This window comes from Bufo bufo, chromosome 9 (genome assembly GCF_905171765.1).
Source record: "Bufo bufo chromosome 9, aBufBuf1.1, whole genome shotgun sequence".
Classification (NCBI taxonomy): Eukaryota; Metazoa; Chordata; class Amphibia; order Anura; family Bufonidae; genus Bufo; species Bufo bufo.
In genome coordinates, this window is record NC_053397.1 from 67,867,342 (window position 1) to 67,894,140 (window position 26,799).

General features: G+C 44.7%; 1 protein-coding gene across 1 annotated transcript in view; it reads left to right on the plus strand.

The window, feature by feature from the left end:
- Positions 1 to 26,799, plus strand: part of LOC120978779 (dimethylaniline monooxygenase [N-oxide-forming] 2-like) — a 171,643-nt gene that overhangs the window by 39,936 nt on the left and 104,908 nt on the right. The window contains exons 2-4 of the mRNA XM_040407123.1: positions 1,464 to 1,603; positions 2,871 to 3,059; positions 5,529 to 5,691. Of these exons, the coding sequence (XP_040263057.1) occupies positions 1,464 to 1,603; positions 2,871 to 3,059; positions 5,529 to 5,691 (492 nt within the window). The remainder of the gene's footprint in view (positions 1 to 1,463; positions 1,604 to 2,870; positions 3,060 to 5,528; positions 5,692 to 26,799) is intronic.

Below are 26,799 nucleotides of genomic sequence, written 5' to 3' on the forward strand. Positions count from 1 at the left end.
TCTCAATCAACTTCTGGGCCAATTCCTGACTGATAGCAACCCATTCTTTCATAATCACTTCTTGGAGTTTGTCAGAATTAGTAGGTTTTTGTTTGTCCTCCCGCCTCTTGAGGATTGACCACAAGTTCTCAATGAGATTAAGATCTGGGGAGTTTCCAGGCCATGGACCCAAAATGTCAATGTTTTGGTCCCCGAGCCACTTAGTTATCACTTTTGCCTTATGGCACGGTGGTCCATCGTGCTGGAAAATGCATTATTCTTCACTAAACTGTTGTTGGATTGTTGGAAGAAGTTGCTGTTGGAGGGTGTTTTGGTACCATTCTTTATTCATGGCTGTGTTTTTGGGCAAAATTGTGAGTGAGCCCACTCCCTTGGATGAGAAGCAACCCCACACATGAATGGTCTCAGGATGCTTTACTGTTGGCATGACACAGGACTGATGGTAGCACTCACCTTTTCTTCTCCGGACAAGCCTTTTTCCAGATGCCCCAAACAATCGGAAAGAGGCTTTATCGGAGAATATGACTTTGCCCCAGTCCTCAGCAGTCCATTCACCATACTTTCTGCAGAAGATCAATCTGTCTCTGATGGTTTTTTTGGAGAGAAGTGGCTTCTTTGCTGGCCTTCTTGACACCAGGCCATCTTCCAAAAGTCTTCGCCTCACTGTGCGTGTAGATGCGCTCACACCTGCCTGCTGCCATTCCTGAGCAAGCTCTGCACTGGTGGCACTCCGATCCCGCAGCTGAATCCTCTTTAGGAGACGATCCTGGCGCTTGCTGGACTTTCTTGGACGCCCTGAAGCCTTCTTAACAAGAACTGAACCTCTTTCCTTGAAGTTTTTGATGATCCTATAAATTGTTGATTGAGGTGCAATCTTAGTAGCCACAATATCCTTGCCTGTGAAGCCATTTTTATGCAATGCAATGATGGCTGCACATGGTTCTTTGCAGGTCACCATGGTTAACAATAGAAGAACAATGATTTCAAGCATCACCCTCCTTTTAACATGTCAAGTCTGCCATTTTAACCCAATCAGCCTGACATAATGATCTCCAGCCTTGTGCTCGTCAACATTCTCACCTGAGTAAACAAGACGATTACTGAAATGATCTCAGCAGGTCCTTTAATGACAGCAATGAAATGCAATGGAAAGTTTTTTTTGGGATTAAGTTAATTTTCATGGCAAAGAAGGACTATGCAATTCATCTGATCACTCTTCATAACATTCTGGGGTATATGCAAATTGCTATTATAAAAACTTAAGCAGCAACTTTTCCAATTTCCAATATTTATCTAATTCTCAAAACTTTTGGCCACGACTGTATTTGTTTCTTATTTGGGCATCCATTATTGGTAGGAGTTACCTGAGTTAGCTCCAAGGCCAGAGAACACCTTAAATGTCCAAAGGAAGGAAAACAGATAAACATACAGCCAACTTACAACTTACTTTTTTCATTTTGTAGATAAAATCATGGTCAAAACAGTTGCTATCATTGGAGCTGGAATTAGCGGTTTGGGAGCTATCAAGGCATGTGTGGAGGAAGGTCTTGAGCCTACTTGTTTTGAACAAAGTAATGATATTGGAGGCCTCTGGAGGTTTACTGTGAGTACTTAGCCACCAGCACTTCTTATACTTACTTACTTACTTCTCAGATCCACTCAGGGGTATTATTTCATTATTTGTTATATGCATAATATATGTACCTTCTCTTTTGTAATGTGTATTGATGGCAAGTGACTTTATTTTGTATCTGTACCTTTAAAGAACTGTATTTATTGTATTATGTTTTCTTAAGCTGTATATAATTGGGCAAGTGGGCTCTTCTATCAGCAGTTGGGGCTAGTGACTATTTTATAGTTCAGTGTAGAGCCTCCTGGGTGGGTTGAAGAGGTGTCTGTGGGAGTTTCAACCCTGAAGCCATTTTGTCAGATGCTGGTCACTTTCACGTTCTTATCTTTGAGACACGTTGGTGACATGTTTGGGGAAACGCGGAGATGCAGGTGCATTGCTCTCTGTTTTTTTTTGTTTTTTTTTGGGGGAGCAGGGCTGAAAATCGTACGTTTGGTGCCAAAAAGAAGTTGATGTAGTATGCAAAGTTGCTGAGACATCCAGGTCAGTAAAAGGTCCTGAAAAGTGAAACAGCAGAAAAGGAGCTGCTCTAGAGGACAGAGGGCCACTGAAAGACAGTGTGTTGGGCCCTGTGACATTAGAGACTGATTATGCAGAGAAGAAAGACTGGTTGAGAACCTCCCCTTTTACAGGAATAAAGGAGCTCAGAGAAAGCCTTCACTATCACCATTCTTCTGGTGTAGGTTGCACCTGTCCAGAGCCCTATGTAAGTAAATAATTCCTGTGAAACAAAACCTTGAGTGAGATTTGTTTCTGTTGGAGAATTACCAACCCTGTAATATGTACATCCAGTATTTGGGTGTTACAACTGTACTCAACAGAATGTCCTACAGTTCCATATTCATTTTCTCTTCCAGATTGAAGAAAACATATTGCTCCTGAGTAAAGATAATGCTGTTACATACTTCTTATGGCACTCCATGATGATCTTTTGTTGCCATTTTAGCAACTCCTGCTCTTGTGGCAATGGCCACACGTGTTTAGTAGCTCAGTCCTATTACCCAGGTCCTCTCGCACACAGGTGGCAAAGTAATTCCTGTTATTGTGTGTTTCTGAGAGTGGAGTAAAAAGTACATCAGGAGGTGAAGTGTTTAATACCAATGTCTAGACAGAGAGATATGAAAAAAAAAGTTTCCCTGATCTAACAGAGGATTGATCATAGGACAACCCATTCAATAATAATATCTAAATAATGGCCGGATATGGGTAAAAAAAAATAGTAAAAAATGAACTATTTCAGGATGAAGTGGAAGATGGAAGAGCTAGTATCTACAAGTCATTGGTAACCAATGTTTCTAAAGAAATAATGTGTCTTAGCGACTTTCCGATGCCGGATGATTTTCCAAACTTCTTGCCACATCACAAATACTTTGAATACATTAAGCTCTATGCAGAACATTTTAAACTGTTGAAATACATCAAATTTAAGGTAAGAAATAATAACTTAAATAATATGTGTAAGATAATGGATACGTGATTTTATTAACATCATAGTCAATGGATGACAGATAAAAACAAAAGGTGTTCCATTTGTATCCATCATTCAACCTGACAAATGTGAACTGAGCCTTAGGTCACACTGAGTCCTCATGCACATGGTCGTGTCAGTTTTTTGGTCTGCAAAAAAAAATTCTGTGTGCATTCCATATTTTTTTTTTATTCCCATCAATAAAAAAGATTATTCTCATCTGAAACTCTAAAACACAGACAAGAATTGGACACGTTCTATCATTTGGGGAAAGGCCACACTGATCCTCAAAAAATATAAAGTGTGCATGGCCTCGTAAAAGTAAAGGATGAGTGTGCTATCCACATAAAATGTGGAAGGCACATGGATGAAAAATATGGTCTTGTGCATGAGTGCTAATGTTATAAAGTGCATTTTAGTTGTTTTCACCTGTGTTTTTTAACTTTATGTAGTTTAATGCCAAAATGTCTTTGCTTTGGGATTAGCATTTTGCTTTGCTTGCATTTTCATAAAAATGACAGCTTCCTGTGGTTGTAGTGTTGTCACATTTGTGTTGTGTTTGACATGACAAAATAATTGTACTATAATATTAAAATAAAATACATTTATTTAGTAAAATTCACATATTTGTATACAGTTTTACTTCTTACATATAAATTATTAATTAATGTAGGAAAATCCACGGCACTCAATGTGCTGTTTTTCAGAAGATCATTTTATTAATGCACATTAATTCAATAGGACCCAGATCAAATAGATATATGATAACAGATAATGCTCATACATATTAGGACTTTTTGGTGAGAGACCTTCTTCTGCCATATGAGCCTATATGTGGTAGTGCATAGGATGCAGGCATCTGGAGCCCTCCGATTACCTACAGTACCATTGGATAATTATATATATATATAGCTATCATTATATATATTAAAAATTGAAAGTGAGGGCGAGCACTCAACACCTGTAGCCAATTAGTAGTGCATAAAATTTTATTAAATCACCATATAATAATATGACATATAAATGGACCATATAAACTAAAATGCAATATAAAATGCCACTTTAAAGAAAAGGTTAAATAGTAGCAGTCTCTTGTATTCAAGGCTACTATAGAATGTAGCTAATGCGTTTCACCGCTGCGTTTCACTGTCCCATGCGCATATTACAATAGTCAATGAGTTTGGCTGACTCGTGTGCGCTGCTCCAATATCAGCCAAACAATAGTGCAGGTAGATTTAACAGTGTCCGCTACCACATATGGACTCGGCTTGGTGTCCTCAACTGCCAATGGTCAAATGGCCGAGCACATTTAGTTAATAAGCCTCACCGCATGAGGTTTGAACCAGTAGTGTTCCTACCTTCCTCTGGTTTCGAGGACGTTAATCCAGACGTGTGCGGTGGGTCAGCTGCGAGCGACTGCTCCGGCGTCCAGCTCGTGGTGTCTGTGATCAGCTGTTTCCTGATCTCGCGGGACCTCGGAAGTAGTATGTGCCTGGACTGCACAGCAATACTAAGAGTTTCTGTACTTAGCGTCTCAGGAATCCAGCTTCTTCCGATAGTTATGTTGTTCGCATGGCCATGCGTCGATTGCGGAGATGCTTCTGTAGCAGGTGTGCGGCCCAGACGCGTTTCGGGAACTCCTTCCCTTCGTCAGTGGTACAGCAACACCTGCATTACTCCGCCTTTTATATCCTCATCTAGCCCCCAAATCCTGGATCACCGGATTGGCTTTCAACTGCATGGAATGTACATGCGTTTTTTCAAGCGGTTCTGATGCGGTTTTTTTTTTTAGGGACATGCGTTTTATCATAAAATAAATTCCTTATGACAATCTATATATCCTGCATGGGACACATATGTAATTTCCAATTGTGCAAATGAATAATAATGTTAACATCCAAATAGACATGCATGCATAGAATAATGACATTTTTCAACAGACTGCGACATGGATTAATCCAATAAATTAAATTCAACCATGATTAGTGGCATGTATAACACCATAGTGTCTCTTCTTATATATAGAAAATATGAAAAAATAATACAAATACAAATAATTAAATAAAAATCTATAAGATATAGACTACCAGTAGAACATAACTCATATAAAAGTATATATATATATGAATGCACCTGGTATCAATGGTGTGATGTGATATAAAAATACATACACTTAAAATGTATAAAAATATATATTTGGCTGGGAGAGAGAGTTAAAAATATATAATAGAATATAAAAATGTAATATAAAAATATAAAAAAATATAAAAAAATGAGAAATGCACTTACAGGCTGGGTGCATGTCAGATAGATAATAGGGTTCAGACTGACTGTATGTGCTGGATGTGATGAATAAGAGGCCATATTAAGCCTAGTGTTCATAGTATTTCTCACTTCCTATCTTTACATTTGTCTGTGTCTTGAACTTAGACAACCGTTTGCAGAATAGAGAAGCATTCTGACTTCCTCGTCACTGGGCAGTGGTTAGTTACCACAGAAAACAATGGAGAAAAAAAGACAGACATATTTGATGCCGTTATGGTTTGTACTGGTCAGCATGTACAGCCTGTGAGGTCCTTTAACAACCTTCCAGGTAGTTGTAAACTTTTTACAGTATCACAAAATGTCCATTTTATCCCAATAAGGCTGAGTTCACACTTCAGTTATTTGGTCAGTTATTTCCATCAGTTATTGTGAGCCAACACCACATTCGGGTCAAAAACACAGAACAGGTGCAGATCTTTCCATTATACTTGATCTCTGAGTAGGCTCCACTTTATTTTGGCTTACAATAACTGATGGAAATAACTAACCAATTAACTGAAGTGTGAACTTGGCCTTAACTGGCAGATTATTTTTCATTTGCTTACTTGGCAATTATATATGTATACCAGCTCCTCTCTTACAAATTGCACCACCTTCACATTCACACTGCCGTACTCCTGTGTCCCTCAAATTTTATTGCATACTTCATGACTTGGAGGGTTGTGGTGGAATTCAGATGTTCTACAGGAGAATAAAGTACTTCATGGAGGTTCCATATTATGACACTGGCAGCGCCGAAGGAGCTCCAGAGACTATGGGTCCCATTGTAGAGAGTTTGCACTAAATTGAGAAACTACAGTACAATTGTAGTTATTGTAGTAGCTGGGACGTGCATAGTTTGAATGAATACATTTTAATTCATTAAATGAATTGGGACTATATCACCCCAGTTACTATAGTAACTATGGGATTTACTTAGCCTCCTCATTCCTGGGTCAGATCCTTTTCAGCTCCACCACCATACTGCATCCTGACACTGTTCAGGGTCCGGACGTTGAGTATGCCTTGCATACAATGTCCTGATGCTGAATTGCATAGCAACCCAGTTTGGTGGTGCCTAAAGCTGAAGAGGACTAAGGCTAGTTTCACACTAGCAGCAAGGAACTCCGGCAGGCTGTTCCGGAGGGTGAACAGCCTGTCGGATCCGTGCTGCCGCTAGTGCACGCGTGCCTCTGGACTAACGTTCTGGCTCTATTGACTATAATGGGGGCGGGCCAGAGTTCCAGCGGCAGCATGGCAAACATGCTGAGAGGCAGCTGGAATAAAATTACATGTTTACCGTGCTGCCGCCGGAACTCCGGCCCACCCCCATTACAGTCAATGGGGCCGGAGCGGTAGTCCGAGGGCACGTTTGCACTAGCGGCAGCACGGATCCAACAGGCTGTTCACCCTCCAGACCAGCCTGCCGGAGTTCCTTGCCGCTAGTGTGAAAGTACCTCGACCCAGGAGCAATGTGCAGTAAATGTAGGTTCCTTGTTTGAGGTCTGAATTGAATAGAGACTGGGTAAAATAAATGGATGAGAGGCTCAACACCTAGATGGATAGATAACGGTGGGTGCTCTGCTCACTGGGTCACCTACCCAGTACAAAAGAGAAAAACTAATAAAAAGGCAAACAGCAGCACAACCACCTTCTGGAGAATATAACAGCAATTTAATTCAATAATAATAAAATATCGTATCAACAATACTATATCAGCAATTCCATAAAAAATATATCAGCAATCCCATAATAGAAATATCAATATCATATCAGCAATTCAATACAATAAAAAGTAATAAAAAGCAATAAAAAGCAATTGGGTCCAATGGTAAAGAGGAGAATCCAATGATCAGCAGCAATTCAATCCAATACTGAATGTTAGCAGCAATGGTGGATAATAGCAGCAATGATGAAAAAATAGCAGCAAATAACGTGGACTTAGCAGCAATAGTATACACTGGCAGCAATGAATATTCAGTCCACAATGGATGAAGGGACTGTGCAAATATTGTGTCTCTGATTAATATATATCAAAGGCCCGTGCTCCTTATCTTGAGTGGAAACTCTCCTTATAGGGACAGATTGAGGAAGTCTCACTTTAAATATGTAGGGTAATGGGAATCACCGCCAATTACCTAATACAGCTATGTGTATAGAGTCACATAATACTATATTGTATTCACCGTTCTGACACGTCTCGATGAGACTCTTACCACTTGGTGACAACTGGAGTGTCCGTTGGTGGTATCGGCAAGTATTGCCTACTCACGTTTACAATCCAGGGAGCGAGAGCCATTTACCAGGACGCTGACTTCACGTGTTCGGAGCGCTCCGCTGTAAAGCTCTTTTATGAATAGAGACTGGTCTGAGAATCCATACTTATTAAAGGGAGTCTGTCACCACATTTGAGCATATTAGACTGATCAAATAGCGTTATATGTGCCACCCAGAACTTAAAAAACGGTACCTTTGTTGTATCTAATGGAGTTTTCTTTCAGCCAAAAATGAACTTTTAAGATTCTGTAAATGCGCCCTCTCAAGTGCCCAGGGCGGCGTCTCAATCGTCCGAGCCCCAGGCAGCACCTCCTCAACGGCTCATAACCCCGCCCTCCGTGTGCCTCTGCCCGCCCGTTTACTCTCCTCCTCTCTCCTTTTCCACTGCTCTACGAATTTGACCGCACAGCCGCAGTGGAAAAGGAGAGAGGAGGAGAGTAAACGGGCGGGCAGACGCACACGGAGGGCGGGGTTATGAGCCGTTGAGGAGGTGCTGCCTGGGGCTCGGACGATTGAGACGCCGCCCTGGGCACTTGAGAGGGCGCATTTACAGAATCTTAAAAGTTCATTTTTGGCTGAAAGAAAACTCCATTAGATACAACAAAGGTACCGTTTTTAAGTTCTGGGTGGCACATATAACGCTATTTGATCAGTCTAATATGCTCAAATGTGGTGACAGACTCCCTTTAAGGGTTCTGGTCTGAGATCTGTTTTTATTAAAAGATCTGGCCTGGGGTCTGGATATATTTTTGAAACTGGTCTGGAGTTTCAATATCCCTACATATATTGAAACTCCAGACCAGTTTCAAAAATGAGGTTGGATTAATTTTAGTGTTTGGTCTGGAGTCTGAATTCATTTTGAAGTATCCTTATTTATATAGTGGTTTGGTGTGGGACCTGAATTAATATTGGGCCCTGGTCTGGGGACTGGATTAATATTGGGATATGGAATTTTGCAAAAATAGAAAGGGAACATCACAACCTTTAGGCTCTGCTATGTACAGCCTTGAGATATTTTCTCCTGGAATACCACTGTAATAAAGCATAGGATGGAGCTGTCACAATTATTTTCTTGAGAGAAAAGAAGAAGCCAACAGAAAAAAAGATGTATTTCTCCATATGAAATCGGAGGTATATGGAGGATCCGGGCTGCATTGACTGCTCTGAGGGCCTTATTACATTTTCTTACAGTTTTGATGTTGTACAGAGCTATAATAATTCAGGATCCTACAAAGGTATGCAGGGTGATATTTTGTTTTTGTGGTAGGTGGTGAGAATAGGAGCAAGCTAACTTTTGCACTAAGGCCCATAAGCCTAAAGTTACACCTCTGCTACTGCAGCTTAACCCCTAAAGGACTCTATTTCACCTTAAGGACTTGGCAATTTTTAGCAAATCTGACCAGTGTCACTTTAAGTGCTGATAACTTTAAAACGCTTTTACTTACCCAGGCCGTTCTGAGATTGTTTTTTCGTCACATATTGTACTTCATGACACTGCTAAAATTGGGTCAAATTGCTAAAAAATTTTGGCATAAAAAAATACCAAATTTACCAAAAATTTTGAAGAATTAGCAAATTTCCAGGTTTCAATTTCTCTACTTCTATAATACATAGTAATACCTCCAAAAATAGTTATTACTTTACATTCCCCATATGTCTACTTCATGTTTGGATCATTTTGGGGGATGTTACAAGGCTTAGAAGTTTAGAAGCAAATCTTGAAATTTTTCCGAAATTTTCAAAAACACAATTTTTAGGGACCAGTTCAGGTCTGAAGTCACTTTGCGAGGCTTACCGTATTTATCGGCGTATAACACGCACTGGCGTATAACACGCACCCTTCATTTTAAGGGAAATTTCAGGAAAAAAAATTTAATTTCAAATTGTACTGCTATGGGGTGGGGGGATCTGTGGATGGAACTGTTATGGGGGGGATCTGTGGATGACACTGCTATATGTCATCCACAGATCCCCCTCATAACAGTGTCCATTTCAAATTGTACTGCTATGGGGTGGGGGGATCTGTGGATGGAACTGTTATGGGGGGGGATCTGTGGATGACACTGCTATATGTCATCCACAGATCCCCCTCATAACAGTGTCCCCCAATACACCGGGCCCCGCCGCTCACCGAAGTATTTATAAACGTGAATCCTTATCCTGTTATTAAGCTGCCCTCTCCCATGTTCCCCTGTATCCCCACAGCACTTACGATTCACACGCTTCCATAGCAGGCAGAGCGGACGGCACCAGTAACGTCACTCACTGACGTCGCGCGTCTGCTCCGCCTGCTTCATTCATAAAGGGGGCGGAGCAGGCGATCGACGTCAGTGAGTGACGTTACTGCTGCCGTCCGCTCTGCCTGCTATTGAAGCTTAAGTAAGTGCTATGGGGATACAGGGGGGACATGGGAACATGGGAGAGGGCAGCTTAATAACAGGATAAGGATTCACGTTTATAAATACTTTGGTGAGCGGCGGGGCCCGGTGTAAGAGTACAGTGACTGCACCGGGCCCCGCCCCTAGTTACGGACTCCAGCCCCTCCTCTCTCCCGGCTCATACAGCGCAGTCTGTGATGCTGCATCTTTGCCGGGCCGCAATGAATATCGGCGTATAACACGCATACATCATTTGCCCCCTATTTTCAGGGGGAAAAAGTGCGTGTTATACGCCGATAAATACGGTACATAATAGAAACCACCCAAAAATGACCCCATTCTATAAACTACACTCCTCAAGGTATTCAAAACTGATTTTACTAACTTTGTTAACCCTTTAGGTGTTCCACAAGAATTAATGGAAAATAGAAATACAATTTCAAAATTTTACTTTTTTGGCAGATTTTCCATTTTAATCATTTTAATTACAAAGCAAGGGTTAACAGCCAAACCAAACTCAATATTTATGGCCCTGATTCTGTAGTTTACAGAAACACTCCATATGTGGTCGTAAACTGCGGTATGGGCACACGGCAGGGCACAGAAGGAAAGGAATGCCATACGGTTTTTGGAAGGCAGATTTTGCTGACAGTTTTTTTTGACACCATGTCCCATTTGAAGCCCCCCTGATGCAACCCTAGAGTAGAAACTCCATAAAAGTGACCCCATCTAAGAAACTACACCCCTCAAGGTATTCAAAACTGATTTTACAAACATCGTTAACCCTTTAGGTGTTCCACAAGAGTTATTGGCAAATGGAGATGAAATTTCAGAATTTCCATTTTTTGGCAAATTTTTCATTTTAATCCATTTTTCCCAGTAACAAAGCAAGGGTTAAGAGCCAAACAAAACTCAATATTTATGGCCCTGATTCTGTAGTTTACAGAAACACCCCATATGTGGTCGTAAACAGCTGTACGGGCACACAGCAGGGTGCAGAAGGAAAGGAATGCCATACGGTTTTTGGAAGGCAGATTTTGCTGGACTGTTTTTTTTGACACCATGTCTCATTTGAAGCCCCCCTGATGCACCAGTAGAGTAGAAACTCCCAAAAAATTGCCCCATTTTAGAAACTACGGGATAGGGTGGCAGTATTGTTGGTACTAGTTTAGTGTACATATGATTTTTGGTTGCTCTATATTACACTTTTTGTGAGGCAAGATAACAAGAAATAGTTGTTTTGGCACCGTTTTTATTTTTTGTTATTTACAACATTCATCTGACAGGTTAGATCATGTGATATTCTTATAGACCAGGTTGTCACGAATGCGGCGATACCTAATATGTATACTTTTTATTTATTTATGTAAGTTTTACACAATGATTTCTTTTTTTAAGTAAAAAAAAATCATGTTTTAGTGTTTCCATAGTCTGAGAGCCATATTTTTTTTCAGTTTTTGGGCGATTACCTTGGGTAGGGTATGATTTTTGCGGGATGAGATGACGGTTTTATTGGCACTATTTTGGGGTGCGTGTGACTTTTTGATCGCTTGCTATTACACTTTTTGTGATGTAAGGTGACAAAAAATGGTTTATTTAGCACAGTTTTTATTTTTTATTTTTTACGGTGTTCATCTGAGGGGTTAGGTCATGTGATATTTTTATAGAGCCGGTCGATACGAACGCGGCGATACCAAATATGTATACTTTTTTTTTATTTATGTAAGTTTTACACAATAACAGCTTTTTTAAAACAAAAAAAATTATGTTTTAGTGTCTCCATATTCTGAGCCATAGTTTTTTTATTTTTTGGGCGATTGTCTCAGGTAGGGGCTCATTTTTTGCGGGATGAGGTGACTGTTATATTGGTACTATTTTGGTGGGCAAACGCCTTTTTGATCGCTTGCTGTTGTACTTTTTGTGATGTGAGGTGACAAAAAAATGGTTTATTTAGCACAGTTTTTTTTTTTTTTTTTTTACGGTGTTCATCTTTGGGGTTAGGTCATGTTATATGTTTATAGAGTCGGTCGATACGGACGCGGCGATACCTTATATGTATACTTTTTTCCCTATTTTTTACCAATTTTTTTTTACTTTATTTGGGAAAATGACGTTTTTGTTTATTTTTACTTGAAACTTAATTTTTGGGGGGGAAAACTTTATTTTTTCAACTTTTTTTGTCACTTTCTTTTTTGTCCCACTTTGGGACTTGAACTTTTGGGGGTCTAATCCTTTACAATGCATTCCAATACTTCTGTATTGGAATGCATTGGCTGTATGAGTAATACTGTGTGTATTACTCATACAGCTTCCGGCCTGTGAGATCCAGGGACCCCCCCCGCGCATTTAGCCGTGGTGCCTGCTCAATGATTTGAGCAGGCACCGGGTTCCAATCACCGCCCGCCGGGGGCGGCGGTGATCGGAACTAGAGATGACGTACCGGTATGTCATGGGTCCTTAAGGACTTGGGAAACATGCCGTACCGGTACGTCATGCGTCCCTAAGGAGTTAAAGGGGTTTTGTCATCACAGACAATGGGAACATATCGTTAATATATGCCCCCATTGAGGCCCAGAGGTGAGACCCGCACCTACACGGAGAATGGACCGAGGAAAGTAGTGGAGGGCGCACTGCACATGTGCAGCCACCGTCCATTCATTTTAATGGGGCCACCGAAAATAGCCGAGATATCCGTCGGCCCCATAGAAATGAATGGGAGTGAGGGCTGTGCATGCACGGTTCACTCCCATTCACTTGTATGGGAGCAGCGGGGAGCAGCGCTTGGTAGTGGCCGAAACCCGGGGTCCTCCAGCCACAACTCTCCCCGCTCCATTCTCGTTGCAGATGTGGGTCCCAGAGGTGGGACTCACACCTATGAGACAATGGGGGCATATCCTAGTGATATGCCCCCATTGTCTCCGATGGGAATACCCCTTTAACATTCCATGTCAAAGACTGTCATTTGTTTCATGGTTTTACACCTCGTTGCATTAATCTCAAAGGTAAACTTCTCTAGTTAACTTTCAATCATGTCTGAATTATTTTTAATGGAAAATTTAATCTAAGGCCAAATTTGTGTATAAGCCTTGTGTACCATGAGTTAACCTCTTAAAGAAGTTGTCTCACCTCACCTCATGGTTTTTATTTTGTGTAAAATGCTAATATAGTGTAAGTAACTTACTAACATACTTTCATTTTCAATAATGTCTCCTGTCCTGGCTATATTAAATTTTCCTTCTCTTTTTACCCTGCTCTGTTCAAGGTGTTACAGCCACCGCGGCCATGCAGCCACGGTGTCCGCCCTTGCGCACTAAGCAGAAAAAACATCGGCTTTTATGAATGGCCAGGACTGCTGGTAGGCAGAGGGCCAAACATCAACCCCTCTCCCCTCCCCCTTTAAACTCAACGTACCCACAAGAAACACGCATGACACCTTCATGTTGGGTTGTGATTGACCACAGCTTTCTTTATTCGTCTTATCATAACATCATAAACCAGAGCCTTAAAACTGCTCCAAACCACTGACACGTGGCACGGTATGCCGTCCACTGGTCTCCCAGCGGGCATGTTCGCACTTTAAAATTCACCATGTCTTCTGTCTCCAAACCGCAAGCTGTGACTTTACAGAACCGGTAAACCAACTCCAAACTGGAAATAGAAAGAAATATGAGCAACCAAAGAAAAACCTCAGATTTTGCCAGGGACATATCATAAGGGAGGGAGGGCGGGACACCGTCTTTCCCCAGCCAAGAGACCAGCCGGAAGGAGAGGGGGTTTAAATAACCTACAGGCAGGGCTAAAACACTCACAGGAAGCCGGAGTTACGGGCAGCTTACATTAACCCTTACCATGCCACTTCCCCATTTAAAGGGGCCAGCCACGGGCAAAAAAGGAGGGGGAGGGAAGGTGAAGTGGGGGGCCACTTCAAAAACCCCCTTTATTAAACTAGCCTGGGATGAGAAGAAAGGGGTTAAAATGAGGAGGAGAGAAGGAGAAGGGAAGCTTCTCCTCAACCATAGTGTAAGGAGGGGAACCCAATTCTCCACAGGGACAACACAGGCCGAGGAGGACCACCCGCAGTCCCCAATCACCCTCCCTTCATGGTCAGGTGCTCTACAGACTGCTGGTAGGCCAAGGGCCAACCATCAATCCCTCCCCCCTTTATCTAAACTTAACGTACCCACAAGAAACACGCATGACACCATCATGTTGGGTGGTGATCGGCCACAGCTTTCTTTATTCGTCTTATCATAACATCATAAACCAGAGCCTTAAAACTGCTCCAAACTACTGACACGTGGTCCTCCAGCCACAACTCTCCCCGCTCCATTCTCATTGTAAATGCGGGTCCCAGAGGTGGGGCTCACACCTATCAGACAATGGGGGCATATCCATCCTAGTGATATGCCCCCATTGTCTCTGATGGGAATACCACTTTAACATTCCATGTCAAAGACTGTCATTTGTTTCATGGTTTTACACCTCGTTGCATTAGTCTCAAAGGTAAACTTCTCTAGTTAACTTTCAATCATGTCTGAATTAGTTTTTATGGAAAATTTAATCTAAGGCCAAATTTGTGTATAAGCCTTGTGTACCATGAGTTAACCTCTTAAAGAGGTTGTCTCGCCTCACCTCATGGCTTTTATTTTGTGTAAAATGTTAATATACTGTAAGTAACTTACTAACATACTTTCATTTTCAATAATGTCTCCTGTCCTGGCTATATTGAATGGCCAGGACTGATGGTAGGCCGAGGGCCAACCATCAACCCCTTAAGGTTATGTGAAAAAACGGGATGCCTGCTCAAAACAAAAGGTATGAAAAACCCAAACGTGAAACCGAAGCGGATCTGGGCAGCATCTGATTCATTGGGGTAGAGGTCTAGCCAATGGGACATCTCGGTGACGATCACTGGGGTCTTTTGGGTCACAGTTCGCAGAGGGCTTCTGGGATTTGGCCGAATGGCGGGTTCAACGAACGGCAGCGTGGGAGTCTCCGCAAGAGGAGCACTCATGCTTGTACTTGCAAAGGCCTGCGAGCCAGCAGTGGCCCTCGTTGAACAGCCAACAGGCACCACTGGTTCAGGACTCGTTTCAGCGCCGGGATCGGTGACCATCCACCGCCCTGGTGGATGGTCACCGATCCCGGCGCTGAAACGAGTCCTGAACCAGTGGCCGACTCAGGAAAGGGAGGCCTTTGGGATACCATAAGGCGGAGCCAGACATCAGTGGCCTTAACCCCCCATCCTATACCAAGTTGGAGTGAGAGCCCGCGGCGGAACTCCTCATCATACCTTCACCATGCGGAGCCCCCGTGAGCCTTGTAGGCACTGTATATGGTGTCCTGATAAATAAAAAGTTCCGAACAGCGTTCCGGATGCCGCTGACCCATCATGCAACCTAATACTGCAAAAGCTTGGAGTCAATTATTCATAGTCTTAGCGACCTGGGGACGACGTTCGTATGTTTTTTCTTGCGTTCGTTGCTCCTTGTCAACCATATGTTGGTCTACTGTCACTAAGGACCATATATCAATGTAAAGATTGGCCCATATTTTTCTTTGACCTCTTCTACCAAATGAGCCCCAAGCGGGCTGACACTGCAGAAGAAAAGAGTCCTTGTGCAACCCGCCGAAAAACTGGAGGGGTTTTTGTAAAGGGGCAGAGGAGGGCGGTTGAGGAGCAGCAGACTGCAATTTATCTAAGACGGCCTTAAGGGCCGTAACGATTTCAGAACCAGTGATTGTCAGTTCGCAGTGTTTGCCAGCGAACACATGCAGGCTGCCATCTTTAGTAAGGTAGACTCACCCGTCCTGCGATGCACAGGTAAGCCCTTACCTGTGCCTGTGCAGGGAGCCGGTCTGAAATCAAATGCAGTCACCGGGAGCAGGCAGTTCCGAGAACATCTGCCAGGGGCCTTCTCGGAACTGCCTGCTCCCGGTGACTGCATTTGATTTCAGACCGTCTCCAAGCACAGGCACAGGTAAGGGCTTACCTGTGCATCGCCGGACGGGTGAGTCTACCTTTCTAAAGATGGCAGCCCGCATGTGTTCGCTGGCGAACACTGGTAACTGACCATCACTGTTCAGAACCCTGGCCACCCTCCCCCCACGCCCCTGAATATTAGAACTCACCAGACAAAGCAGGTCCTGGAGGCACTGGAGAAGGGGCAAATGTGATCGCAGCAGGAATCGGCGCTGAAACAGGCGACTGGCAGGCCGGAGGAAAAACCAGATTGGAGGCCCTGGAAGAACGGACAGGCTCCCACCTATTACGTCTGTGTCACCCAAGTGCATTTAACCATCAATAGTGTGGTTATTTTTTGCTATATCCCACATCAGGGTCAAGCTTTCATCAAGTGCATTTAACCATCAATAGTGTGGTTATTTTTTGGCCATATACTACATCAGGTGCAGGCTGAGCCTGTGTCACCCAAGTGCATTTAACCATCAATAGTGTGGTTATTTTTTAGCCATATACTACATCAGGGGCAAGTTGAGCCTGTCACCCAGCGCCTAAAAAATAGGCCTGACATTTATATTCCTCCAAATCAGTACTGTTTTAGCTGGTCAAGTTATTTTTAGTGACCGTAAAAGTACAGTTTTTGTTCTGGGTTGAAAAACAATTCCCAAATTTGCCATTCTCAAAATTAGTGGTTTCTGCTGTATCAGGCCTACTTTAAATCTATCCCTAAAAGGGTATATTAGATTCAAGGTGCTGATAGGGTCATTCTGAAAAACTTAACACACACGCTACAGTGCAGATACAAGTCTAATTCTGTGATTAAACCTATACCTGTCACACAGCGCCTAAAAAATAGGCCTCACATTTATATTCAGCTAAATCTGTCATTACTGGTGTGCCTGTATTAGTGTAATACGGTACCTAAATAGATAGCCAGACAGTGTTAGGTGTCTGTAAAAAAAGGCCTGAATTTTTATTCAATATATTGGCCCAAATAATATTTTTCTTATTGTGGTGAACGGTAACAATGAGGAAAACATCTAGTAAGGGACGTGGACGCGGACATGGTCGTTGTGGTGTTAGTGGACCCTCTGGTGCTGGGAGAGGACGTGGCCGTTCTGCCACAGCCACACGTCCTAGTGTACCAACTACCTCAGGTCCCAGTAGTCCCAGAATTTACAGGGATATTTGGTGGGGCCCAATGCCGTTCTAAGAATGGTAAGGCCTGAGCAGGTACAGGCATTAGTCAATTGGGTGGCCGACAGTGCATCCAGCACGTTCACTTTATCTCCCACCCAGTCTTCTGCAGAAAGCGCACAGATGGCGCATGAAAACCAAGCCCATCAGTCTGTCACATCACCCCCATGCATATCAGGGAAACTGTATGAGCCTCAAGTTATGCAGCAGTCTCTTATGCTGTTTGAAGACTCTGCTGCCAGGGTTTCCCAAGGGCATCCACCTAGCCCTTCACCAGGGGTGGAAGAGATAGAATGCACTAACGCACAACCACTTATGTTTCCTGATGATGAGGACATGGGAATACAACCTCAGCACGTCTCTGATGATGACGAAACACAGGTGCCAACTGCTGCGTCTTTCTGCAGTGTGCAGACTAAACAGGAGGTCAGGGATCAAGACTGGGTGGAAGACGATGCAGGGGACGATGAGGTCCTAGACCCCACATGGAATGAAGGTCGTGCCACTGACTTTCACAGTTAGGAGGAAGAGGCAGTGGTGAGACCGAGCCAACAGAGTAGCAAAAGACAAAGAGGGAGCAGTGGGCAAAATCAGAACACCCGCCGCCAAGAGATTCCGCCTGCTACTGACCTCCGCCATCTGGGACCAAGCACCCCAAAGGCAGCTTCAAGGAGTTCCCTGGCATGGCACTTCTTCAAACAATGTGCTGACGACAAGACCCGAGTGGTTTGCACGCTGTGCCATCAGAGCCTGAAGCGAGGCATTAATGTTCTGAACCTTAGCACAACCTGCATGACCAGGCACCTGCATGCAAAGCATGAACTGCAGTGGAGTAAACACCTTAAAAACAAGGAAGTCACTCAGGCTCCCCCTGCTACCTCTTCTGCTGCTGCCGCCTCGGCCTCTTCTGCTGCTGCCGCCGCCTCGGCCTCTTCCTCCGCCTCTGAAGGGACGTTGGCACTTGCCGCCCAGCAAACATGGGATGTACCACCAACACCACCACCTGCGTCACCAAGCATCTGAACCATGTCACACGGCAGCGTTCAGCTCTCCATCTCACAAACATTTGAGAGAAAGCGTAAATTCCCACCTAGCCACCCTCGATCCCTGGCCCTCAATGCCAGCATTTCTAAACTACTGGCCTATGAAATGCTGTCATTTAGGCTGGTGGAGACAGACAGCTTCAAACAGCTCATGTCACTTGCTGTCCCACAGTATGTTGTTCCCAGCCGGCACTACTTCTCCAAGAGAGCCGTGCCTTCCCTGCACAACCAAGTATCCGATAAAATCAAGTGTGCACTGCGCAACGCCATCTGTGGCAAGGTCCACCTAACCACAGATACGTGGACCAGTAAGCACGGCCAGGGACGCTATATCTCCCTAACTGCACACTGGGTAAATGTAGTGGCGGCTGGGCCCCAGGCGGAGAGCAGTTTGGCGCACGTCCTTCCGCCGCCAAGGATCGCAGGGCAGCATTCTTTGCCTCCTGTCTCCTCCTACTCAGCTTCCTCCTCCTCTTCTTCCACCTGCTCATCCAGTCAGCCACACACCTTCACCACCAACTTCAGCACAGCCCGGGGTAAACGTCAGCAGGCCGTTCTGAAACTCATATGTTTGGGGGACAGGCCCCACACCGCACAGGAGTTGTGGCGGGGTATAGAACAACAGACCGACGAGTGGTTGCTGCCGGTGAGCCTCAAGCCCGGCCTGGTGGTGTGCGATAATGGGCAAAATCTCATTGCAGCTCTGGGACTAGCCGGTTTGACGCACATCCCTTGCCTGGCGCATGTGCTGAATTTGGTGGTGCAGAAGTTCATTCACAACTACCCCCACATGTCAGAGCTGCTGCATAAAGTGCGGGCCGTCTGTTCGCGCTTCCGGCGTTCACACCCTGCCGCTGCTCGCCTGTCTGCGCTACAGCGTAACTTCGGCCTTCCCGCTCACCGCCTCATATGCGACGTGCCCACCAGGTGGAACTCCACCTTGCACATGCTGGACAGACTGTGCAAGCAGCAGCAGGCCATAGTGGAGTTTTCAGCTGCAGCACGCACGGGTCAGTCGCACTGCGGATCAGCCCCACTTCACCACCAATGACTAGGCCTCCATGCGAGACCTGTGTGCCCTGTTGCGCTGTTTCGAGTACTCCACCAACATGGCCAGTGGCGATGACGCCGTTATCAGCGTTACAATATCACTTCTATGTCTCCTTGAGAAAACACTTATGGCGATGATGGAAGAGGAGGTGGCCAGGAGGAGGAAGAGGGGTCATTTTTAGCACTTTCAGGCCAGTCTCTTCGAAGTGACTCAGAGGGAGGTTTTTTGCAACAGCAGAGGCCAGGTACAAATGTGGCCAGACAGGGCCCACTACTGGAGGACGATGAGGATGAGGAGAAGGTGGAGGAGGATGAGGATAAGGCATGTTCACAGCGGGGTGGCACAAACGCAGCCGCCTGTCTACAGCCAATGTGGACAAGCTGACGTTCATAAAAATAAACCAGGCATGGATCCCACAGGACCTGTCCATCCCTTGTGCAGATTAGACATTAACTACCTCCCCTTAACAATATATTATTGTACTCCAGGGCACTTCCTCATTCAATCCTATTTTTATTTTCATTTTACCATTATATTGCGGGTCAACCCAAAGCTGAATGAACCTCTCCTCTGACTGGGTGCCGGGGCCTAAATATGTGACAGTGGCCTGTTCCAGTGGTGGGTGACGTGAAGCCTGATTCTCTGCTATGACATGAAGACTGATTCTGTGCTGACACGAAGCCAGATTCTCTGTTACGGGACCTCTCTCCTCTGTCTCGGTGCCGGGGCCTAAATATGTGACAGTGGCCTGTTCCAGTGGTGGGTGACGTGAAGCCTGATTCTCTGCTATGGCATGAAGACTGATTCTGTGCTGACATGAAGCCAGATTCTCTGTTACGGGACCTCTCTCCTCTGTCTGGGTGCCGGGGCCTAAATGTGTGACAGTGGCCTGTTCCAGTGGTGGGTGACGTGAAGCCTGATTCTCTGCTATGACATGAAGACTGATTCTGTGCTGACATGAAGCCAGATTCTCTGTTACGGGACCTCTCTCCTCTATCTGGGTGTCGGGCCTAAATATGTGACAGTGGCCTGTTCCAGTGGTGGGTGACGTGAAGCCTGATTCTCTGCTATGACATGAAGACTGATTCTGTGCTGACATGAAGCCAGATCCTCTGTTACGGGACCTCTCTCCTCTGCCTGGGTGCCGGGGCCTAAATATGTGACAGTGGCCTGTTCCAGTGGTGGGTGACGTGAAGCCTGATTCTCTGCTATGACATGAAGACTGATTCTCTGCTGACATGAAGCCAGATTCTCTGTTACGGGACCTCTCTCCTCTGCCTGGGTGCCTGGGCCTAAATATGTGACAGTGGCCTGTTCCAGTGGTGGGTGACGTGAAGCCTGATTCTCTGCTATGACATGAAGACTGATTCTGTGCTGACATGAAGCCAGATTCTCTGTTACGGGACCTCTCTCCTCTGTCTGGGTGCCGGGGCCTAAATATGTGACAGTGGCCTGTTCCAGTGGTGGGTGACGTGAAGCCTGATTCTTTGCTATGACATGAAGACTGATTCTCTGCTGACATGAAGCCAGATTCTCTGTTAAAAGACCTCTCTCCTCTGTCTGGGTGTCGGGGCCTAAATGTGTGACAGTGGCCTGTTCCAGTGGTGGGTGACGTGAAGCCTGATTCTCTGCTATGACATGAAGACTGATTCTGTGCTGACATGAAGCCAGATTCTCTGTTACGGGACCTCTCTCCTCTGTCTGGGTGCCGGGGCCTAAATATGTGACAGTGGCCTGTTCCAGTGGTGGGTGACGTGAAGCCTGATTCTCTGCTATGACATGAAGACTGATTCTCTGCTGACATGAAGCCAGATTTTCTGTTACGGGACCTCTCTCCTCTGCCTGGGTGCCTGGGCCTAAATATGTGACAGTAGCCTGTTCCAGTGGTGGGTGACGTGAAGCCTGATTCTCTGCTATGACATGAAGACTGATTCTGTGCTGACATGAATCCAGATTCTCTGTTACGGGACCTCTCTCCTCTGTCTGGGTGTCGGGGCCTAAATGTGTGACAGTGGCCTGTTCCAGTGGTGGGTGACGTGAAGCCTGATTCTCTGCTATGACATGAAGACTGATTTTCTGCTGACATGAAGCCAGATTCTCTGTTACGGGACCTCTCTCCTCTGTCTGGGTGCAAGGGCCTAAATATGTGACAGTGGCCTGTTCCAGTGGTGGGTGACGTAAGGCCTGATTCTCTGCTATGACATGAAGACTGATTCTGTGCTGACATGAAGCCAGATTCTCTGTTACGGGACCTCTCTCCTCTGTCTGGGTGCCGGGGCCTAAATATGTGACAGTGGCCTGTTCCAGTGGTGGGTGACGTGAAGCCTGATTCTCTGCTATGACATGAAGACTGATTCTCTGCTGACATGTAGCCAGATTCTCTGTTACGGGACCTCTATCCTCTGCCTGGGTGCCTGGGCCTAAATATGTGACAGTGGCCTGTTCCAGGGGTGGGTGACGTGAAGCCTGATTCTCTGCTATGACATGAAGACTGATTTTCTGCTGACATGAAGCCAGATTCTCTGTTACGGGACCTCTCTCCTCTCTCTGGGTGCAAGGGCCTAAATATGTGACAGTGGCCTGTTCCAGTGGTGGGTGACGTGAAGCCTGATTCTCTGCTATGACATGAAGCCAGATTCTCTGTTATGGGACCTCTCTCCTCTGTCTGGGTGCCGGGGCTTAAATGTGTGACAGTGGCCTGTACCAGTGGTGGGTGATGTGAAGCCTGATTCTCTGCTATGACATGAAGACTGATTCTCTGCTGACATGAAGCCAGATTCTCTGTTACGGGACCTCTCTACTCTGCCTGGGTGCCTGGGCCTAAATATGTGACAGTGGCCTGTTCCAGTGGTGGGTGACGTGAAGCCTGATTCTCGGCTATGACATGAAGACTGATTCTCTGCTGACATGAAGCCAGATTCTCTGTTACGGAACCTCTCTCCTTTGCCTGGGTGCCTGGGCCTAAATATGTGACAGTGGCCTGTTCCAGTGGTGGGTGACGTGAAGCCTGATTCTCTGCTATGACATGAAGACTGATTCTGTGCTGACATGAAGCCAGATTCTCTGTTACGGGACCTCTCTCCTCTGTCTGGGTGCCGGGGCCTAAATGTGTGACAGTGGCCTGTTCCAATGGTGGGTGACGTGAAGCCTGATTCTCTGCTATGACATGAAGACTGATTCTCTGCTGACATGAAGCCAGATTCTCTGTTACGGGACCTCTCTCCTCTGTCTGGGTGCCGGGGCCTAAATATGTGACAGTGGCCTGTTCCAGTGGTGGGTGACGTGAAGCCTGATTCTCTGCTATGACATGAAGACTGATTCTCTGCTGACATGAAGCCAGATTCTCTGCTATGGCATGAAGAGACTGATTCTCTGCTGATGTGAAGCCAGATTCTCTGCTATTGGACCTCTGTCCAATTGATATTGGTTAATTTTTATTTTTTTTATTTTTATTTTAATTCTTTTCCCTATCCACATTTGTTTGCAGGGGATTTACCTACATGTTGCTGCCTTTTGCAGCCCTCTAGCTCTTTCCTGGGCTGTTTTACAGCCTTTTTAGTGCCGAAAAGTTCGGGTCCCCATTGACTTCAATGGGGTTCGGGTTCGGGACGAAGTTCGGGTCGGGTTTGGATCCCGAACCCGAACATTTCCGGGAAGTTCGGCCGAACTTCTCGAACCCGAACATCCAGGTGTTCGCTTAACTCTAGTGGTGACCTTTTCCCTTTCCCTAGTTTGCAGGCCTGGTACCTTCTCTCTCTCTCTTGTGTTTGGTGTGGAGTTTCCCTCCCACACCACGCCGTGACAGGCGAACTATGTCGACGGCTTCGAGGGACAGCAGCTGTGGGGGTGGAGGGGGGCCGGGAACTGCAGAGGCCTCCTGTGGGGGGACGCAGGTTACACCTGCTGCAGGGGGCGCTATGGTATCTACCCCAGTTATAGCCTCTGGTGGTAGAAATGCTGGGGGATAATTAGAGGTGGGGGGAAATGTTGGTGGTGGAGTGGGAGGCTGCTCAGCAGCCAATGAAGAACTAGCCTGGGTGCCCATGTTACCGCCCGTTGCTGGTTCCCGTGCATGCGACGGCTGCAGGGAAGCCTGGGTGGCAGGAGAAGGAAAGGGCTGAGCCACAAGAGAGGGCCATGCGCATCGCTCCCTACCGCCACCAAATGTAAGGGGGAGAGTGGCAAGTGAACGGGGAGGGAGACTGGCCACTACAGTAGATGGTGGACTGTGACCTAAATGGGTGGGGGTGGGGGGGCGGTGTGCCACGCAGATGGCAGAGCAGACTCATCGCTCCGCTCCACCGGAGCCTGATATGAGGAAGGTACAAGCGAGGGAGGAAGAGAAAGGCCGGCCAAAAATGAAGTTATCCAACCTTCCCCTTCGGTAGTGACATGCACCAGAAGAGCTGCCCTAAAGGGAGTCATTTGCTGACATCCTGGCTGGGAGATGCTTTCACTACTTCTCAACATAATCAAAAGACTTCCTGCAGCTTCCACTAGGGAGAGAACACTGCACAGAGATTCATACAGTTCCTATTAAGTTACAGTCAGGTCCATAAATATTGGGACAACGACACAATTCTTACATTTTTGGCTCTATACACCACCACAATGGATTTGAAATCAAACGAAGAAGATGTGCTTTAAATTCAGACTATCAGCTTTAATTTGAGGGTATTTACATCCAAATCAGTTGAGCGATGTAGGAATTACAAAAGTTTGCTTCTGTGCCTCCTACTTGTTAAGGGACCAAAAGTAATAGGACATAATAATAATCATAAATCAAACTTTCACTTTTTAATACTTGGTTGCAAATCCTTTGCAGTCAATTACAGCCTGAAGTCTGGAACGCATAAACATCACCAGACACTGGGTTTCAACCCTGGTGATGCTCTGCCAGGCCTCTACTGCAACTTTCTTCAGTTCCTGCTTGTTCTTGGGGAATTTTACCTTCAGTTTTGTCTTCAGCAAGTGAAATGCATGCTCAATCGGATTCAGGTCAGGTGATTGACTTGGCCATTGCATAACATTCCACTTCTTTCCCTTAAAAAACTCTTAGGTTGCTTTTGCAGTATGCTTTGGGTCATTGTCCATCTGTACTGTGAAGCGCCGTCCATGGGTTCTGAAGCATTTGGCTGAATATGAGCAGATAATATTGCTTGAAACACTTCAGGATTCATCCTGCTGCTTTTGTCAGCAGTCACATCATCAATAAATACAATAGAACCAGTTCCATTGGCAGCCATACATGCCCACGCCATGACACTACCACCACCATTCTTCACTGATGAGGTGGTATGCTTAGGTTCATGAGCAGTTAATTTTCTTCTCTATACTCTTCTCTTTCCATCATTCTGGTACACGTTGTTCTTGGTCTCATCTGTCCATAGGATGTTGTTCCAGTGAACTGTGAAGGCTTTTTTAGATGTCGTTTGGCAAACTCTAATCTGGCCTTCCTGTTTTTGAGGCTCACCAATGGTTGACATCTTGTGGTGAACCCTCTGCATTAACTCTGGTGACGTTTTCTCTTGATTGTTGACTTTGACACACATACCTACCTCCTGGAGAGTGTTCTTGATCTGGCCAACTGTTGTGAAGGGTGTTTTCTTCACCAGGGAAAGAATTATTCGGTCATTCAACACAGTTGTTTTTTGTTGCCTTCCAGGTTTTTAATGTTGCTGAGCTCACCGGTACGTTCCATCTTTTTAAGAATGTTCCAAACAGTTGTTTTGGTCACGCCTAATGTTTTTGCTATCTCTCTGATGAGTTTGTTTAGTTTTTTTAGCCTAATAATGGCTTGCTTCAATGATAGTGACAGCTCTTTGGATCTCATCTTGAGAGTGGACAGCAACAGATTCCAAATGCAAATAACACACTTGAAATTAACTCTGGACTTTTTATCTGCTCCTTGAAATTGGGATAATGAGGGAATAACACACACCTGACCATGAAACAGCTAAAACGCCAATTGTCCCATTACTTTTGGTCGCTTAACAAGTGGGAGGCACATATGCAAACTGTTGTAATTCCTACACGTTCACCTGATTTGGATGTAAATACCCTCAAATTAAAGCTCACAGTCTGCAGTTAAAGCACATCTTCTTCATTTCATTTCAAATCCATTGTGGTGGTGTATAGAGCCAAAAATGTTAGAATTGTGTAAATGTCCCAATATTTATGGACCTGACTGTATATTCTAGCTATATAAATCCATATGTTCTGAGCCCCACCTAGTGGTTGCCGCAGGCAGCCAGAAGTTTATCATTTACAATGGTTTATGGAGCTCACTGGGGTGAGATTAATCAGTGTATTTATATAAAATAAGCTACAGATTTTTATTTTGAAGTGTTTGTCTTCACTTTTTTGGGAAAAAAAGCTTGTTTTGCCCAAAATTAGAGATGAATGAACCGAGTCTCAATTAATAAGATTCATCACAAATTTCACAAACAGTTCTTCTTCCAAGAGAATAAAAAGTCTTGGTGATTCGCTTCAGACAAATTGCACAAAAAAAGTGCCTGCCATTTTACATTAAAGATTTAGTACACTAGTGAGTGAAACAGGGCAGGGTGGATGAAGATGGAGGATCACATGCCCGTGGCTGGTGGGCTTTCCCACAATGCTTTGCAGTAAGCCTAACAGACAATCAGGAGGGAGTATGTTGGCTGGTCTATCAGGCTGTATGGTAACTCTGAAAAACCGTTTCGTGCTCAGCCAATAATTTGATAGGATAGTCAAATTTTATCATTAGGGACAGCATAGTGTCTGCATCTAAGACTGGAGCTGATCATATATAGACTGCTGCACTGCACAAAGATCATTTTAAAAGACCCTTTTTAATGCACATTAGTGCAAATTTGTTTCTGAAAATGTAATAAAAATTGTCTTCTAGAAAATCTATGTATCTGTCATGTGCCTGACCTGTCATATGTTATCTTGAACTTTGTCCAGTTGAGAAGTTTATTACTTCAAAATATTAAAATTTGTCTTGTCTTCCAAAACATCCATATACCTGCATACAAAATCATTGCTAAATCATCACCCTAAGTTCTCTGGAAGCTAGGCATGGAAATATAGGTACTATGGCTCTCCCAACATATGATCACACTCATGTTAGAAAATCCATTTATCAGAAACCTGTGCCATAAAGTACATTGTATTTTTTTTTTTAAGCAATCGTTTAAACTTGTCTTTTCCTCAAAAAATTATAATTGTCTTTGAGTTCCAGGTCTTCACCAGTAGTTTAAATTTCTCTTTCTTGTCCTCAACAAATTTATGAAAATTGTGCTTGAGCTCCAGGTTCACTTGTGACCGATAAGCTGCAGAACTTTTGCTGTAAAAAATCTGCAGTGTTTCTGCTTACAATCTTCAGCACAAAAAAAACATACACCTTGTGGTGCATTTTTTGCACTGATCTTGTTGCTGAAATGCTGCAGATTAGACAAAGATTTCACTAGATGCATTGAATCCACTATGAAAATCTGCATCATAG